The 16932-nt window shown below is 39.7% G+C and overlaps 1 protein-coding gene across 4 annotated transcripts in view; it reads left to right on the top strand.

Annotated features, from left to right (window-relative positions):
* Nucleotides 1-16932, top strand: part of tle2b (TLE family member 2, transcriptional corepressor b) — a 129244-nt gene that overhangs the window by 105788 nt on the left and 6524 nt on the right. For 3 of the 4 annotated variants that reach the window (XM_047374017.1, XM_047374018.1, XM_047374020.1), the window contains exons 10-19: nucleotides 926-979; nucleotides 5705-5872; nucleotides 6268-6418; nucleotides 7519-7688; nucleotides 8125-8201; nucleotides 12486-12735; nucleotides 13485-13732; nucleotides 14196-14343; nucleotides 14845-14995; nucleotides 15123-15199. In XM_047374017.1, the coding sequence (XP_047229973.1) occupies nucleotides 926-979; nucleotides 5705-5872; nucleotides 6268-6418; nucleotides 7519-7688; nucleotides 8125-8201; nucleotides 12486-12735; nucleotides 13485-13732; nucleotides 14196-14343; nucleotides 14845-14995; nucleotides 15123-15199 (1494 nt within the window). The remainder of the gene's footprint in view (nucleotides 1-925; nucleotides 980-5704; nucleotides 5873-6267; nucleotides 6419-7518; nucleotides 7689-8124; nucleotides 8202-12485; nucleotides 12736-13484; nucleotides 13733-14195; nucleotides 14344-14844; nucleotides 14996-15122; nucleotides 15200-16932) is intronic. The other variant, XM_047374019.1, reaches the window with a different exon arrangement.

Here is a 16932-nt window from a genome sequence, read left to right on the forward strand (position 1 = left end):
TGAAGCAAGCAGCCAGAGGGGATGTAATGCCAGGGAAGAGACAGCCAAGTCAGATAGCTATAATGAATTAGATGGTTGTGTGTTTGCAGTCTGGAAGATTGATTGACACAAGGAGTTTTTTGGGAGAAGACTGCCTCCAGGAAAATCAGTTCGGCATCAACAACAACCCAAATCTCTCCCATTAGTCCAGAGCATGAAACAAGCAGGAATAGTTTCAACTCTCCGAATGTTTTTCCTCTCTCTCTTTCTGTCTGTCAAGACATATTTTACAACTTATTTCTCTTGGTTTGCCTGTTGGGCCTCTTGATGTTTCTCAATTTCCTTAAAAATTAAAATTTTTCTGCCTTCTTACTTGTTTCTTTGTATCTCCTTCTACTTTCTTTTCCTCTTTTCCACCCTGTCCGTATGACCATCCTGCAGCTAATGTTTTTGTTCCAGGAATAGACTGAATGACTTGTCTTGTTTGGGCTCTGCATAATTAGCTACTGATGTCAATAGAAATATCAGACCATGATCACATCAAAGCGTTGTTGCCATGGTGACTAAGTGCCATCATTCTCACTCCAGAAAAAAAGAGAGATAAAGAGGGAGAGATGGCTGGACGAAAAGCAAAAAATGTGCCATGGATGGAGCAGAGCTAAAAGAGTATGTGTCTGCAGATTGTAAGAGATAAAAAAATAGTTTGTATAGGGAGGATGCTTGGTGAGAATATAAGGTAAAGTATCTCTGTGTTTAATGTTGCATGGAGGACAGACAGTGAGAGGAAGCAAAAAGCAGCCTGGGATATTGATTTATTGATCTGTGTGTGCACTTGAGCAACTGTGCATGTCTTTCTTTATTAAAGCTCTCTATTTACAAGTATGGTTTACTGAACCTTGGGTGTTGCAGAAAAATAAAATTTCTCATGTTGTCTTTCTATCTGCAGGACAGTGATGGAGACAAAAGTGAGGACAATCTTGTGGTGGACGTCTCCAATGAGGTAAGTTCCAGCTCTAAAATTGATAACCTCATGTTTACTGAGACTCTGCTCAGCATGATAAGCTCACTCTCCCCATTAGCTCTTTCAAGACTTGCAGAAAATTTTAGTTCATTGATTTTTTTCTCCCTAGTGCTCTCATAAGCCGTTTTTTGGCTGCAGCAGATGGTTGTTTTATGTGCAAAAACTTAATAGATTTTTTGTACCCGCGCAACACTGTTTGCCAGACATTCAGTCAGTGAATGTAACTGAGCATTTAGAAGCTTGTTAGTTCAATGTTTCTTGCAGGAACTGAGACTAAAACAAGTGAATCATATCAGGTAAAAGGTTAAAGATATTTCTAAATGTTTTTAAACATGAAAAGAAAAACAACATCAAAAATAATCATAGCTCCTAAAATGGATCATGCAGTATTTTTTGGCTGCCCTGACTTCGTTTTCAGTCCCAACATGCCAACACTTGTTTATTTTTGGTCTTATGTTAGATTCTAATTTTCAAAGAAACTAATTTTGGGGTTCCATTAAATGTAAGTCATAAAAAAATACAATTAATGCTTAAAAGTAAATGCTTGAAATATTTCTCTCTGTGTGCAATGCATGTATACAATATATGAGGTTCACTTTTTGAATTGAGCCACTGAAATGAATTAACTTTTTGATGATGTTCTAATTTATTGATATAGACCTCTACATGCACCCAGGTAGGATGTTAAACATTTACTGGATGCACATCACATTATAAATCTAGATTTATAACTAAAATGAAAGTATTTGATTTTCAGTTAGATGGCTGTAGTTATTCCTGTACGAAAGCACAGATATGTACATGATCATAATGAAGAAGATGATATTGTTCATATAATGACCTGGAATCAAATAACTATGTTATAAATTTAAAAGGATCTGTAATTATAGAAAAACTAACCTATAACATGGAAGCAACTTTCATTGAAAAAGATGATTAATTCACTTAACGGTAAACTCATTCAAAGAGTTCATAGTCTGATAACCCCATATACTGGTATTAAACTTGCTCATAAACAAACATTTTGTTTCAGTTGACCTCTGTATTCCACTTTTACTGAAAATGTTTATTAAAACTTGTTTCAGTAGAGATTTAGTATCTCTTCCCTCCCTTTAAGTCAGTTTACTTGGACAGCTGCAAGAAAATGTCCATCAGTATTGAAATCCCTTTAACCCTTCATAAAACTATTCACTATTCCTGCCATCTGGAAACAAACATTGTGGCTTTGCATCAAGAACAACCACAATGTGCACCAGCTTCATTTCTTAAGCAACAAGCCTGCTGAAGCTTCAATAAAGGAGTTTTTTTTTGTTTTATGATATGTTTCCTTGACACAAGAACTTGTTAAATAAATACTTGTAACCTTATCTCTTCATAGCTACATCCTTGTGCAATATCCACACATTCCTGAGGTAGGTAGATGACATTACTTAATTTCTCAAGAAGTTACATATGACAAGCTCTCTTTATCCAACTGAAGTTCTTTCAGCTGCATCTCACACACAAATAAATCATGAACATTAGGAGGACTGGTGCTGCAGATGTATCTACCACAGCTTGGAACCAGCCCCGTTTCCTGCCTACACTATTTTATTTTAACGTTTTTGTCTATATGTATGTTATATTTTCTGAATGAGTTAAATTTCAGAAATAGATGGGGAAGCACACATTTGAATTTAAGTTGAATATTCTAACTATTAACACATGGTTAAATATACACATTTATTTGATAAAACTTCTGTTAGCATGTTGCAGGGAACCCAGACCCTGTGATAGCAATAAGTGTCCTGGGTATTTGTCTATTTTTCTTATCAGAATTGGCAGAAACTTATTCAAATCTCCAGTCAGAATTATGTCATAAGCATATGTATGTGTACAAAACAGCATAATAAGCATTTATCTAAATAATAGCAACATATTTTCATAACTTTGACCCTCTGTTTATTAGAGAAAATCCACAATAAATCAAACTTGTGCACCCAATTCTTGTTTGCAAAATCTCTAAATATATAGGTTAAATTAATTTATAAAAAGAACAATTCAAATGCATCATTATTAACATAATGATGCATTTGCCCATGATGAATGTATCCAAAGTTCTGACTGGCGCTGTAAATATGCTTGCTGTATCAGAAGATCAGAAGTTGATATTTTTATGTATTTTCTCTTACAGGCGGAGATCATTATCTTGCACTTTGTCAAGCTATATGTCATATTTGTTCATTGAATTATTAATTTATAAAGTAAAAGTTGAAAATATGTTTTGCCAGGTTGTGACATTCAAAACCAAACAGCTAAACTTTTTCATCAAGGCTAGAAGATGCACAAGAATTTATAGTATTTTGAATAAACAATGAGTGTAGGATAGTTGCAGATAAGCCAACCAGATAATAATTTCATCCTTTCTGCTCACAGTTGTTAAAATGTACAGTTTTTGTTTCACCTGTCTTCCTGCTTTATTCTCTCTCTCTCTCTCTGTGTGTGTGTGTGTGTGTGTGTCTGGAGAATGTGAAAGGAGTCAGCAGGTACGCTGCTCGCTCAGCTGTCTGCTGCAGTTTCATTGTAAATAGGGAGAACTCTTGTGTAAGCTCATTATCAGCTGCCACTGTTCGTGCTCTGTGCTTGTGAAACATGTTCACGCACACATGCCCACACACAGACACAACACATACATTCACAAATACTTTCCCCATCGCCTCAAATCTATCTCCTCCGAGTGTATTTTTGTCCTCCGTCTGCACTCTCGAGGCTTCTGTTCTTCTCTCTTTCTGTTGTCTTCTTTTCTTTTCCTCCTTACCTCAGTGTTCCCCCTTCTCCTCTCATTAGATAACTACAGTCTGGTTAGTTTAATTTATGCAAAGCCATTTATGCCTCTGGAAAACTTTAGTTCTTCAAATACCTCACGCTGTGTACCAAAATATGTTTCATATAAGCCTTGTGTACCTTGATTTTGCTAACAAAAGCAGAACTGGTCTTTTGTGTGATTTAGGAAAGTGCTACAAAAGCAGGCAGGAAAATAATGCAACAAATATGTGGGTTATGGAACAAACAGGACAGACCTGTGTTTGCAGGACATCTTTGCAATATAGTGACCCTACATGCAAGTAAATGTGTCTGTGCTGATCAGTGTGACCCACTGTGAGAGATGTGCCTGCTCCAGCTCTCTGTTCTGGAGGAGCAGTGCTGGCTCAACAGTGGCTCTGGTGATGAAAGCATCTGTAACATACCACATTATGTCCATGTCCACATACTGCTGCATCGACACCAGTGACAGTCTCTGCTGTTTCGTATGATGCTCCCTGATCACCACTGCCTTTATGAGTCCCGGTACATACAGCATGACAACAGATCTTATACTGGCTCCACCGTGGTCAAATCAGTAGCAAAAAAAGAAATGGCAATATACGCAGCTAATTTTGACAGTTGATGAGGCGAGGTTTAATGGTGAACCTTTATTCCTCTCCACTATTATCAGATTTGGATATCATGTGGTGTTTTTGTTAGATTTAGGTAACTGTTAATTACCAATTGTTAACTAATTAATTTGGTTAAGCTGATTGTGATTAAATACTTTTCTTTTCCTAGATTCTCATTCATTAAGTATTTGTTGCATGAGTTACTCCATCTTACACAGGAAAAAGTTAGTATACCAGTGCATCTCAGTATATTCCAATATAACCCAAAATCTTGTTTCTCTGAAAATTTTTATAATAAAAATGACCAATATAATACAGAAATCTTTGTCCAAGATTGGTTTGATGAACATGAAAATTAAGTTGAACATCTCCCATCGCCTGCACAGTCACCAGATCTAAATATTATTGAGCCACTTTGGGGTGTTTTGGAGGAGCGAGTCAGGAAACGTTTTCCTCCACCAGTATCACGTAGTGACCTGGCCACTATCCTGCAAGAAGAATGGCTTAAAATCCCTCTGACCACTGTGCAGGACTTGTATATGTCATTCCCAAGACGTATTGATGCTGTATTGGCTGTAAAAGGAGGCCCTACACCATACTAATAAATTATTGTGGTCTAAAACCAGGTGTTTCAGTTTCATTGTCCAACCCCTGTATGTAAAACTGAATACCTGTAATAATTTAACTTTTAGATGATAAATTCTTGTAACTGTATCTGTAGCGTAACATTTTTTTTTTTTTTTTTCTGGTTTTATACAAAGCTGTCTTGAGAAAGATTTTGTACTTTTAAAAGGACCTCTAGTCTGTTGACTCCACAAACATCAAATGTTGCACTTTATAATGCCTTGTTAACACAACTTTTAAATTTGGCTTGTCTTGCATGGACTGGTAAAGTGATTGGAACCAAGTTATTTTTTTCTAAACATATTGGACCACTTTGCACTGCGTAAATTGGGCAGTTAAACTGCTGAGGTCACAGTGAGGAGAGTGAATTAGCTGTTGAACCACACCTACTTTTGCTGTCAGCACCAAGTGTAGGAATAGAAGACTAATGGTGAAATATAACAAGTGGCGACAAGATAGCTTGGATGACGCTGCCACAAAAAACTGTGTTAATCTATTATTGTCTTAGAAAAGTAAATCAGCTGGTTTTGTCTGCCTCATGTCCAGTACATTACTTTAAAATTGCAAGAAATTCAAGTCAATTAAAAAGGGCTTTTTCTTATGTAGAAACACATGTGAACTTTAAATGCTTTAAATGTTTTTGGTATCTTACTTTGTCATTTAGGAACCTAACTCTCCCACTGGCAGCCCGCCTCATTCACCCCATGGGAATGGGCTGGACCGGGCACCAACCCTAAGAAAAGAGCTGCCTGGCTCCTCGAGCACAGGTGAGGCACCTTCCACGCCAAACCCCCGCAGCCCCACCCCAGGAAAGGCCAAGGACCCTGCACAGGTAAGATAAAACTCTTTCGTTTTTTGCACTCAGCTGGTCTGCAAAAGTCTGTTATTATGCTAAAACAGTATATTCAGTACAACAGTTTTTTTACATAATAATGAAACACATAATTATCTCTTTTTGTCTTTAAAACAAATGTATTTCACGTAGTCCCCTTAGGTTCTTTATTATTATTTATTATACAATATTTAATGAAATTTGCTTTAACAATCCATAACTGTAATAGAGAAATTATTTCATGTTACTATCAACCACTATTGCAAAGCTTTTCCAATACATTCACAACAAAATCCAGATAAACTAATGAGTATATTTTTAAAGTGTTGTGCTAGGACAGCGTCAGCATTAAGGAAATATTTTGGTTATTTTTGCTGTGTTTGATGTCTCCACAGATGGATAAGTCTCAGTCTCCACTGTCCAAGTCTGGCACCCCATCCCCATCCCACCGTGAGGCTCTTACCCCAGGATCAACAGGAGCTCCAGGCCCCAGCACCTCCTGCCTTCGCCTGGTCAGCAAAGCAGCAACAAGTGCAGACCCACTTGGTGAGAATCACCAAGTAATATTATAAATATATATATTTTCATAAATGTAATATAACTAAAACTTTATAGATCCTTCAATTCAGCTGTTTTGCAATTTTGACCTGGACCCAGTCTGTCTGTGTCCTCCGTTCCCCTGTTATCCCTCAACATTTGTTCATTTTCATATTCATTTAGGATGTTGCTGTCACATTGCCATGCCTCATTAACTTATGTTTATTTATGCAATATTTGCCATTCTAATGTAGGCAACCAAGAAAAAAATAATAAGTTAGAGTTTTTAAAACCATGAGGACCCAATTTAAAATATCCAAAGTGACCTTTACTGTGAAGGTCTTTAGGAAGACATTAATTTGCTAATTACTCTTGCAGCCAACAGAGAAGACAGATGTTGCCCCTCTTCAATAACGTTGTCAGCTGTTACACAGTGCCTTGCAAAAGTATTTTCTTGGACTGGCCACACTTTGTCAAATGCAACCACAAACCTCAAGGTCTTTTATTGGTATTTATGGTAACAAAAAGAATTGCATGATTATGAAGTAGAAGGAAGATGATATAAGGTTTATAAAATGCTTGACAGATAAAAATCTGAAATTTGTGCCATGCTTTTGTATTCAGCCTCCTTTAATCAACACCTTGTGAACACAAATTTTATTGCTGCCCTGTTGGCTGTGTATCTTCATTTTCATGATGCTGTTTGTTCACTAATGTTGTCCAATAAACCGTGGAGGTCCTCACAAAACATCTGGTTTTATATTGAGATTAAGCTACACACAGGTGGACTCTTTTTACTAATCACGTGAATTTTGAAGACTGTTGGCTGCGCTGGATTTCAGAAGTACTAGAGTAAAGGTCTAAATATATATGAATGCCTCATTTGTCAAACTTGTATATTTTTAAAAATGTGTATAATTTCCCTTCCACTGCACAGGTATGTTTTCTGTTGGTCTAGCACTGAAATTGTTTGCCAGCACTGTATGAAGAACACCTAATAAATGAGGATGTATTCCAACTTCTCAGCTCCTCTGTGACTCTTGTGTTTGTGTGCTACATATGGTTCCCTGTCCCTTCAACTGCTCCCTCCTCTTTCCCTGCCTCCCCAGCTCTCCGCAGTCCCATGTCTGTGCCCCCCGGTTCATACCCGGCTCATTTTGGCGTCGTGTCCCACGCAGGATTGAACGGGGAGCTGGCAAGCCCAGGGGGATTCGGAGGAGCTCTGACTCTCTCTCCACAGATCAGTGCAGCAGCCAGCGCCTACTCTCGCAGCCCCATGGTGAGCAAAAAGCCCAGATTATCCTTCTCTGTCAAGGTTTGATTTATGGTTCAGATCCAGCCTCCCGACTGTCCCGTTGCTGTTGAAATATTTGATGAATTGGCTTTACATTGTCAGTATCAGTGCAGTGCATTCATTATATTCTCAAAGTTGTCATGTTTACACTGTCTAATCAAGTTTCATAGAGAGAAACAGTTGTAGGGAAGACAGAGTTTAGGGTTGGTGGCCCTTGGCAGAAGGTTTTGACTTTTAACATTCCTGCAAGTAATCCTTATCATGTCTGTCTGCTGTATCATGCTTCTGAGCACAAAGGAGCTCTAATCAGTCAGTTATCTTCTTGATTTGGTAACATTAATTAAATTTGACCAGTTCACATTCTGTCATTGTTTTGAAATCACTGTGGAAATTGCTTTTGTTCTCTTTTCCTTCCAACCAGGTGGCATATGACTCTCGATCTCACCTAAGAGCACCGGGGCTGTCCTCATCCCTCCCAGGTTCCTCTGGTGGCAAACCGTAAGTTTATGCTTACATGATTTACACGCTTAGATGTGATTTTTCTCCCTGTTTCTATGCAGCATCAACATCAACTCCTTCATGCCTGGGCGGACCAGGGTAAACACAAAACCACGATTCAGGATGTTTCAAATTCTATTTCTGAGACCTACTTTTATTTAACCTTTTAAGACTTGATGGCTCACTCTTCTCTATTTACCTTTTGGATTTTTTTTGGATTTGTCTTTAAAGCATGGGTCAATATGGGGTATAGCAAGTTTTAAAAAAGCAAAATGTTCTGTTGTACCTCTTCTACAGTATGGAGTCATTTTAATGAGATGGCAGTTAAAGTGACGAAGTGACCAGAGTTTTTATCCAGCTGTATGCAGTGCCAAGTGTGCCCCCCCAACACATTTTGCTGCACACTATCAATCAGGTTGCTGAAACAAAAATACATATTAACCCACATAAAACCGCTGCAGTGTTTTGTTAAGGGGACAAAACACTGCAGCGGTTCTCAGCGGATCTCTGCCCTCCTGCTGTCATTCGAACATGTTAAAGTTTAGCTTAGCCAACGTCCTGGATAGTTGATATGTTAGCAACACAGAGACAGTCTAGGGTCAAGCTTTAACAGATCTCAATGGGAAAAAAGCTAATTCAAAGAAAGACATTGCGGATTTGTCTTATTAAACGTTCTCTCTTCGGGTAGGGTAAGGAACAGCAGCCATTGAAATTTAATTTGGTAAGATTACGTTTTCTTTGTATCAAAATGTTTCATTAGGTGTTTTTAATGGTATGGTTTTATGCCATTAGGGCTGAATACTTAATTACTATGTGGCGAAATAATGGCATGATGCTGAAAGCACAATAATGCTCAAGGTGCTTCTCCACAGCAACCTAGGCTATTAATAGAGGTTAATTTTATCTGTAAGCATGATTTACCTAATAATGAATGACAAAATACTCCATAAACTTTACTTTTAGGACATAACATTAATGTGCCACATCAATACCTTTGTAAATGCTCAAGCCAGAAACATGTTAGCTGTTAACATGACTAGCTTGCTACAATGAACATTTTGTTGTTCTCCGCCTCACTGTGGCAGTATTTACCCATCCAAACCGAACATACATGACACTGTCAGTACTTTAACAAACTTTCATCCTGGGAGATTTGTAAGATGAGGGATTCTCTGCAAGATATACATCACCAAACTGGAGCTCTGAGAAAGACGTTACCACTTTCAGGAATGCAAATAAAGTAGCCTGGACGGTATGTAGATCACTTAAATTTGTTGTTTGTCCTTCATTTTTCTTCCTTGAAAAGGTGGTTAAAGTAGTCTTGGCTTGATCTGGGTGGAGAAATGACACAGTTTCCTGCTGCTATACCACCTGTCCACTATTGGCTGCCAAGATAAAACAATTGTTTTGTCCACTAGGACAGCGAACCGCCCACATGACAAAAAACTTTGAATTAAGGTTCAGTAACACCGTTTTAAAACATATGCTGGCAAAAGGCATAGGCTGGTATGACATGGTATGTAAAACATTGTATGAAAATACCGGGGGGGCTGCAAATCTCTAGTGGTCATTGGGCGAGAGGCAGGGTACACCCTGACAGGTTACCAGTCCATCACAGGGCAACACAGAGACACACAGGACAAACAATTATGCATGCCCAATCTCATACCTTAGGGAAATTTAGAGTAACCAATTAACCTAATAGTCATGTGTTTTGGACTGTGGGAGGAACCTGGGGTACCTGGAGAGAAACCATCATGGATGGGGAGAACATGTAAACTCAGTCTGGAATTTGAATCCAGGACCTTATAACTAACTGCAAGGCAACAGTGCTACCAATCTCAGCCCTGGAATATATCTAAGCAGCTGAATTTGTCTTTCTTGTAACCAAGGTAAAATTGTAAAGGCCATCTTTCAACCAGCTGACCAGGGCAGTGGTTGTACTACACTGAGGTCTGTCTTTGGCAACTCAATATACGGACAGCAGAAATGGTATGGTGTAAAGTTTTTGTGGTTCTGACACAAATTTTTAAAACCTTGGTGTACTTTGATACCAGTAACCGGCCCAAGCCTAGATGGCAAGCATATCTTTAAAGCAGTTAGTTAGCCTGAGTTAATATAAGCCCATTGTGTTACTCCATGACGAGTAAAATGATAAAATTTTAGGCAGACCCCCTGCCTGCACTTAGGATCTCAGAGGAAGATGTGAATAGGCTCTTTCAGTGCTGGAAAAAAAAGAAGTGCCTCAGGACCTGATAATGTCTCCCCATCATGCCTGAAAGTCTGCGTCAACCAACTGGCGCCCATCTTCACTGAGATCTTCAACAAGTCACAGGAGCTGTGTGAGGTTCCCCACTGCTTCAAATGCTCCACCATCAGCCCAGTTCCCAAGAAACCCACCATCAATGGATTAAATGACTACAGGCCTGTCGCCCTGACGTCTGTGGTCATGAAATCCTTTGAGCGACTGGTGTTGAAGGACTGGCAGCAACAGGTGAGGCTGGGGAGCACACAAAAACCATCAGCACTGGCGGCCCCCAGGGGTGTGTTCTCTCCCCACTCCTCCACACAAATGACTGCACCTCAGCCGACCCATCTGTGAAACTCCTGAAGTTTGCAGATGACACCACTGTTATTGGACTGATCCAGGACAGTGATGAGTCTGCTTAAAGACAGGAGGTGGATCGGCAGGACACTGGTGTGGTCAGAACCACCCCGAACTTAATCCACTCAAGACTGTGGAAATGATGGTGGACTTTCAGGGAACACCACCCCCACATACCCCCCTCATTAGCCTTACCAACACTGTGTCTGCTGTGGACCACTTCCGGTTCCTAGGAACCAACATTTCTCGAAACCTGAGATGGTCCTCACACATAGACACTGTTCGGAAGAAGGCCCAGCAGAGACTGTATTTCCTGAGGCAACTCAAGAAGTACAACCTTCCACAGGAGCTGTTGGTGATCTTCTACACTGCCATAATTCAGTCTGTCCTGTCTTCATCCATCTCAGTGTGGTTTGACTCATCCACAGAACAAGGACAGGTCCAGACTGCAACGAACAATCAGGGCTGCAAAGAGAATCATCAGGGCTGACCTTCCCTCTATCCAGGACTTATACAGGTCTAGGGTCAGGAAAAAAGCTGCTAAAATGTCTGCAGACCCCACACACCCTGCACACAGACTGTTTATGCTTTTACCTCCTGTTCAGCGCTACAGAGCACTGTCTGCTAAAACCAGCCGCCACAGAGACGTTTTCTTCCTCCAGGCTGTTTCTCTGATGAACACTTTGACAGAGTTCCAGAATAACACCATGCATACTTGGACTGATCTTACGCTATATCCTATTGTAAAGTCAATTGTGTATATATGTAGATTTAAAAAGATATTCTTTATTATTGAGAGCAAAGTGTACCGGTGTCAACTTCCTTGTTTGTCTATACAAACCTGGCAATAAAGGTGAAACTCATTCTGAGTAGTTGTAGTTGAAAGCAAATCTATATTTAGCAAGTGTTTATTCTATAGTTTTTCAAAGGTGTATGCATAAAAATCCAAATAACAGAAAATAAATTTTATAGAAAGGAGACCCACACATCTTTAGTGCTATTTTTAATAGTTTTAAAAGCTTTTTGAAAAAGGGGCCTGTGGTCTTCATGATGTAAATACACAATGAATCAAAATTTTCCATTGTAAAAGTCAAATTTGTCCCTGTATGTAGTATGCATTAAAATAATTATAATAATTTTTTTTTTTTTACTTACAACTGGCTATAACCAAGTTACCCGTTATCCCACCTCTAAAAACACTCCAGAAGATCTTCAGTGCTCACACACATTTACCATTTTTATGTTGTTTTGGCAGACACAGCTATTGTGATGTTGTTCTTGTGTCTTGCCGAACAGCAATTCATTGTCGTGCTGCTTATTTGAAGTCATAAAACAGGCCTGGCTTCCAGCCGCTATACTATTGATTGGCCATTAGCGGTACCACATGGCCTCTCCGCCTAATACAATCTGCCATTATGCGTTTGCGCCCACAGCTGCTGTGAGCTCAGTAATTACCCCAGATTTAAGTGAATATAGCAGAGTTTACAACTTTCAGACCACAATGTGAGCTTTGTGTGTTCTTATTGAGTTTTATGTATTTAATTGTTGCTCTTTGCTTTCACCTGCCCATTGATTGGTTGATTCAATCTAGTTTCTGAGTGCATTTTACACTACTGTCATTTTTTTGTCCATTTCATTTTAAAGAATCGGTTTTGATCATTTTCCTTTCTCCTTCCCAGCGCCTACTCGTTTCACGTGAGCGCTGATGGCCAGATGCAGCCGGTGCCGTTCCCCCCGGATGCCCTGCTTGGCCCAGGGATCCCGCGTCATGCCCGTCAGATCCACACACTGAGCCACGGAGAGGTGGTGTGTGCTGTCACAATCAGCACCTCCACACGCCACGTCTACACCGGAGGCAAGGGCTGCGTCAAGGTGTGGGACATCAGCCAGCCGGGCAGCAAGAGCCCCATGGCCCAGCTGGACTGCCTGGTGAGACATGACAGACAAGGGGCAAACTGGAATGACATATTTTAAAAAATTATCTTCAGCTTGATAACAATCTTCAAAAAGTTTCTGAATTCTTGAAGCAAAAACATAACAGAAACAAGTAAAAGAACAACTTATTTCTAAGTAACATAATAATAATTACATTTCTGGTCTCGTAATAGAGCTGGACCAAGCAAAACTTACCCCATCATGTGCATTACAGCATGGTGTAAAGGTACTTTGTACTTTAGACTCCCTCCTTGACAGCAATTTACAGAAAATTTTAAATCAGGTCAAACTCAGTTCATGTAGCACAGAGGATCAGATTTAGATGTTTTATTTGAGAAGCTATGTTTGTGATAGTGGCATTGCTAATACAGTGTTTTAATTATGTTTCTTACGTTAAATGGTAATTTGACACAGGGAAGCATATTCCAGCACAAAAACAAGACCCTCCCCTTCTGTGCGTTTTACAAAAAAACGAGTTAGATACTGTCATAACTTGTAATTTGCAAAGCCCTGAAAGAAAATCTGCCATTTTCCAGTATAAATGATGATAAATTATTACATTCAACACTCTGTGATTGTTTTTAAATTGTGTTGAGGTGAAAAATAATCCAAAACATGACAGAACTATTTTATAAACCAATTGAAAAATTCTTATTTTGTAAACCATCCCTAAAAGAGCATCCTCCAAGAATTACTTCTGTGCTAGGTGTTGTAACCTTTTTTTCTTTATCTTGGCAAAGCAGAACAGGGATAACTACATCCGCTCCTGTAAAATCCTCCCCGACGGTCGAACCCTGATCGTTGGAGGCGAGGCCAGCACGCTGTCGATCTGGGATTTGGCCACGCCGACTCCCCGCATCAAGGCGGAGCTGACGTCGTCTGCACCAGCTTGCTATGCCCTGGCCATTTCCCCTGACAATAAGGTCTGCTTCTCCTGCTGCAGCGACGGCAACATCGTTGTCTGGGACCTGCACAACCAAACATTAGTGAGGTAAGTTTAAAAATTGATAAAATACTTCAGTTTGCTCTGTTGTTGAATGTCATGGAAAATGGAGAAGGGTAAGAAAACAACATGGATGGAATGAAGATAATCAATAAGTAATGTAGTAAGGGAAGGGAAAAGATAAGGATAAACTTGCCATAAGGGGTATAACAAGATTAAAACAGCCAGCTTTGGCATGACAGGAGAACACGAAACGCAGGGGGAAGGGGGAGGAAAGGTGCTGAGTTAAGGCTCACGAGGACTGCCAGCAAAAAAAGGATCATGAGTGGGTGGGCTCAGGGCAGTAAATGCCGCAGGGAGAGAGGGAATAAAATATATTCATTCTGACACCTTTAGCAGAGGAGAAGCAAAGACACACAACTTAGGCAGAGTCTGCAGGATTTGAGTATTTGCAGGTATGCGTGTGTGTTTTTTCTGTTCTCTGAAGCTCTCATGTGTGTCTTCTTGGCAGGCAGTTCCAGGGCCACACAGATGGAGCCAGCTGCATCGATATCTCCAATGATGGCACCAAGCTCTGGACAGGAGGGCTGGACAACACGGTCCGCTGTTGGGACCTCCGAGAAGGCCGGCAGCTACAGCAGCATGACTTCACCTCACAGGTAAATAACAATGTAGCTTACAAATATAAACAGTGGACACATATGAATACACCAGAATACATCACACACAGCAATGCCAAAGTTATTTATCACAGGTTTTTAAATTAACATTTTGAAGCTGTCGTTTATTTTGTAATCTGTTGCCCACGGACTGGTAAGGAGTAAATCAGAACTTTTTGATTACCACGGCGCATCCCATCAATTGACTTGCATCGATTTGTGCACTTAACACATATTGCAACAGGCTAACATGTACCAAGACAGGACAGAGTAATGAACCTCAGCCATCTACAAAAGAAAACACAATAAAAAAATAATATACTCATTTCACATCTTAGGTTTAAACACATCTTTTATTTTTCTACATTATTACAACAGTGATTTGCTATTCTTTTTTTATTATTAACATTACCTTTTCCCTCCTCACCCACCATTCAAATTACTTTTGCACTTTTATCTTCTCCTTCTATACTCTTTCCATCTCCATTTCCTGTTTTCCAGATCTTTTCCCTGGGGTACTGCCCCACAGGCGAGTGGCTGGCGGTAGGGATGGAGAGCAGCAATGTGGAAGTCCTGCATGTCTCCAAACCTGACAAGTACCAGCTGCACCTCCACGAGAGCTGCGTCCTCTCTCTCAAGTTTGCATACTGTGGTGCGCACAATAACACGTGCATTTTTATGTGATGCTGCATTTATGCAACCTTGTAGGTCCGAAAGAGCAGCTTGGACATCAGTCCTCTCTTGGTAACATGCTGTGCTGTGTGTGTTTGTTATTTCAGGAAAGTGGTTTGTCAGCACAGGAAAAGACAATCTGTTGAATGCATGGAGGACACCATATGGAGCAAGCATTTTCCAGGTGAGAGATCTGTGGCTGTTTTTTGATCTTTACAAGTTAGATACAAAAAAGTATATATTATTCAGTATATCCAAATTTATGTGCACCTTTGGACCCAGAATTCGGTTTTTGATTTAGAAAAGGTTTATATTTTTAGATTGCTGTTGACACACATATGCACGCACTTTTGTATTCAGACCCCAAAGCAAAAGAGGGATGGATAATCATCCCAAAAACAATTGTCATCAGAGTTGACTTATGGAGGTTTATCAGGGGGTGCAAACCTGAACACACACACTCTCACACACAAACAACAACAACCCAATGTCATATTTCCACTTTGTCCAGGTGCTCCATTCTAAAATATGGTGAATCATGCATATCCAGAGATGCAGTATTTTTAGATGAGCCCGTACATCTGGGTGTGAATGAAACGAGAGAAGATCAATTTAAGCGGTGTTTGTGTGTGTTCAGCAGTGTGGCTGTCATATTTGTGTAATCTACCGTGGACAGCAGGGTTGGCGGCTCCTGTCTCTCTCTGTGGACTGAGAAGAGAAGGCAGGCGATCTTGCTTTTTTGTCCAAATGCCAAACAGCCCCCTCCTTTCAGCATGTTATACAGAGCTACTCTCTCCTCCCCCTTCTTCTTCCTTCTTAATGCCATCTATTTCTGTTTCTGTCTTCTCATTTCTCTTTAAAGACACACTCGTCTTCTGGTTGTACTTTTTAACTTTCTTTTAAATATTTTTCCTTTAGGTTTTTTAAATAAATGTCTTCTTTCATCCCTTTTTTCATTTCCTCCTCAGTTTTGGCAACACAACAAGTCTCTCAAAAAGTACACATTATCAACCCTCTAAATATCTTTGTCGTGCTGCAAAATTATGTTTTGCTTTTTGATTTTAGAGATTGTAACAGTGTTGTGTAAAAAATGGAAGAAGCCTTCTAGTTTGGAAAGTGAAGCCAAGAAGCAAAAAGCTGCATTTATTATGCAAGCCAGCGGGGGGAGTGACTTCTGTTCCCGTGCAGAATGCCTAAGAGACTGAATGCAGCAAAAAGGCTTACTTTGTGATCAGTACCGCAGGGTGTGCATTTAGTTACGATAACTTTGGTTTCAAGTGCTGCAATGAAAGTGTTAATGTCATTGTGGTAATGTAATCTTTCATATAGATTCTCCGTCTTTAGCCGCCTCCCCTTACGTAGAGAATAAAAAGTTGGTCTATAGTAGCAAACAAATAAAGAGGGTTATTCTCCAGAGCATTGTATGCAGGGAAAATGTGACCAAATGTAAACTTTTAAATTCTGTGTGGCGAAAAACTTTGTGAACTGCCCCTAAACATAGCATCCCCATGGTGACACATGGTAGTGGTAGCATTATGCTTTGGGTATGTTTTACTTCAGCGAGGACAGGGAAGTTGGTCCTAGTTATTGGGAATATTTATGGAACTAAATACGAGGCAAACCTATAAGAAAACTGGTTAGACGTATAAGCCTGTAAGAGCAGAAGGTGTATTTTATAAAGTGGTGACTATTGGGGCTGAATACGTGTGAGCTAAACTTATTCTTTCCTTTGGTCATCAGGGTTATGTGATCCTTTTTTCTAATGAGTATTCATTCTTTAGCTTTTTATTAGCATCAGTGGTCAGAAATCAATTTCTGCCTCATGGGTTTGTTTGTAAATGATTTAATCTTTTGTCATTTTTTGTGTTAGTTTACTAAAACTTTATTTAATTTGATGGAAAAAAAATCATTTAACAC

The sequence above is a fragment of the Girardinichthys multiradiatus genome, chromosome 9 (genome assembly GCF_021462225.1).
Source record: "Girardinichthys multiradiatus isolate DD_20200921_A chromosome 9, DD_fGirMul_XY1, whole genome shotgun sequence".
NCBI lineage: Eukaryota > Metazoa > Chordata > Actinopteri > Cyprinodontiformes > Goodeidae > Girardinichthys > Girardinichthys multiradiatus.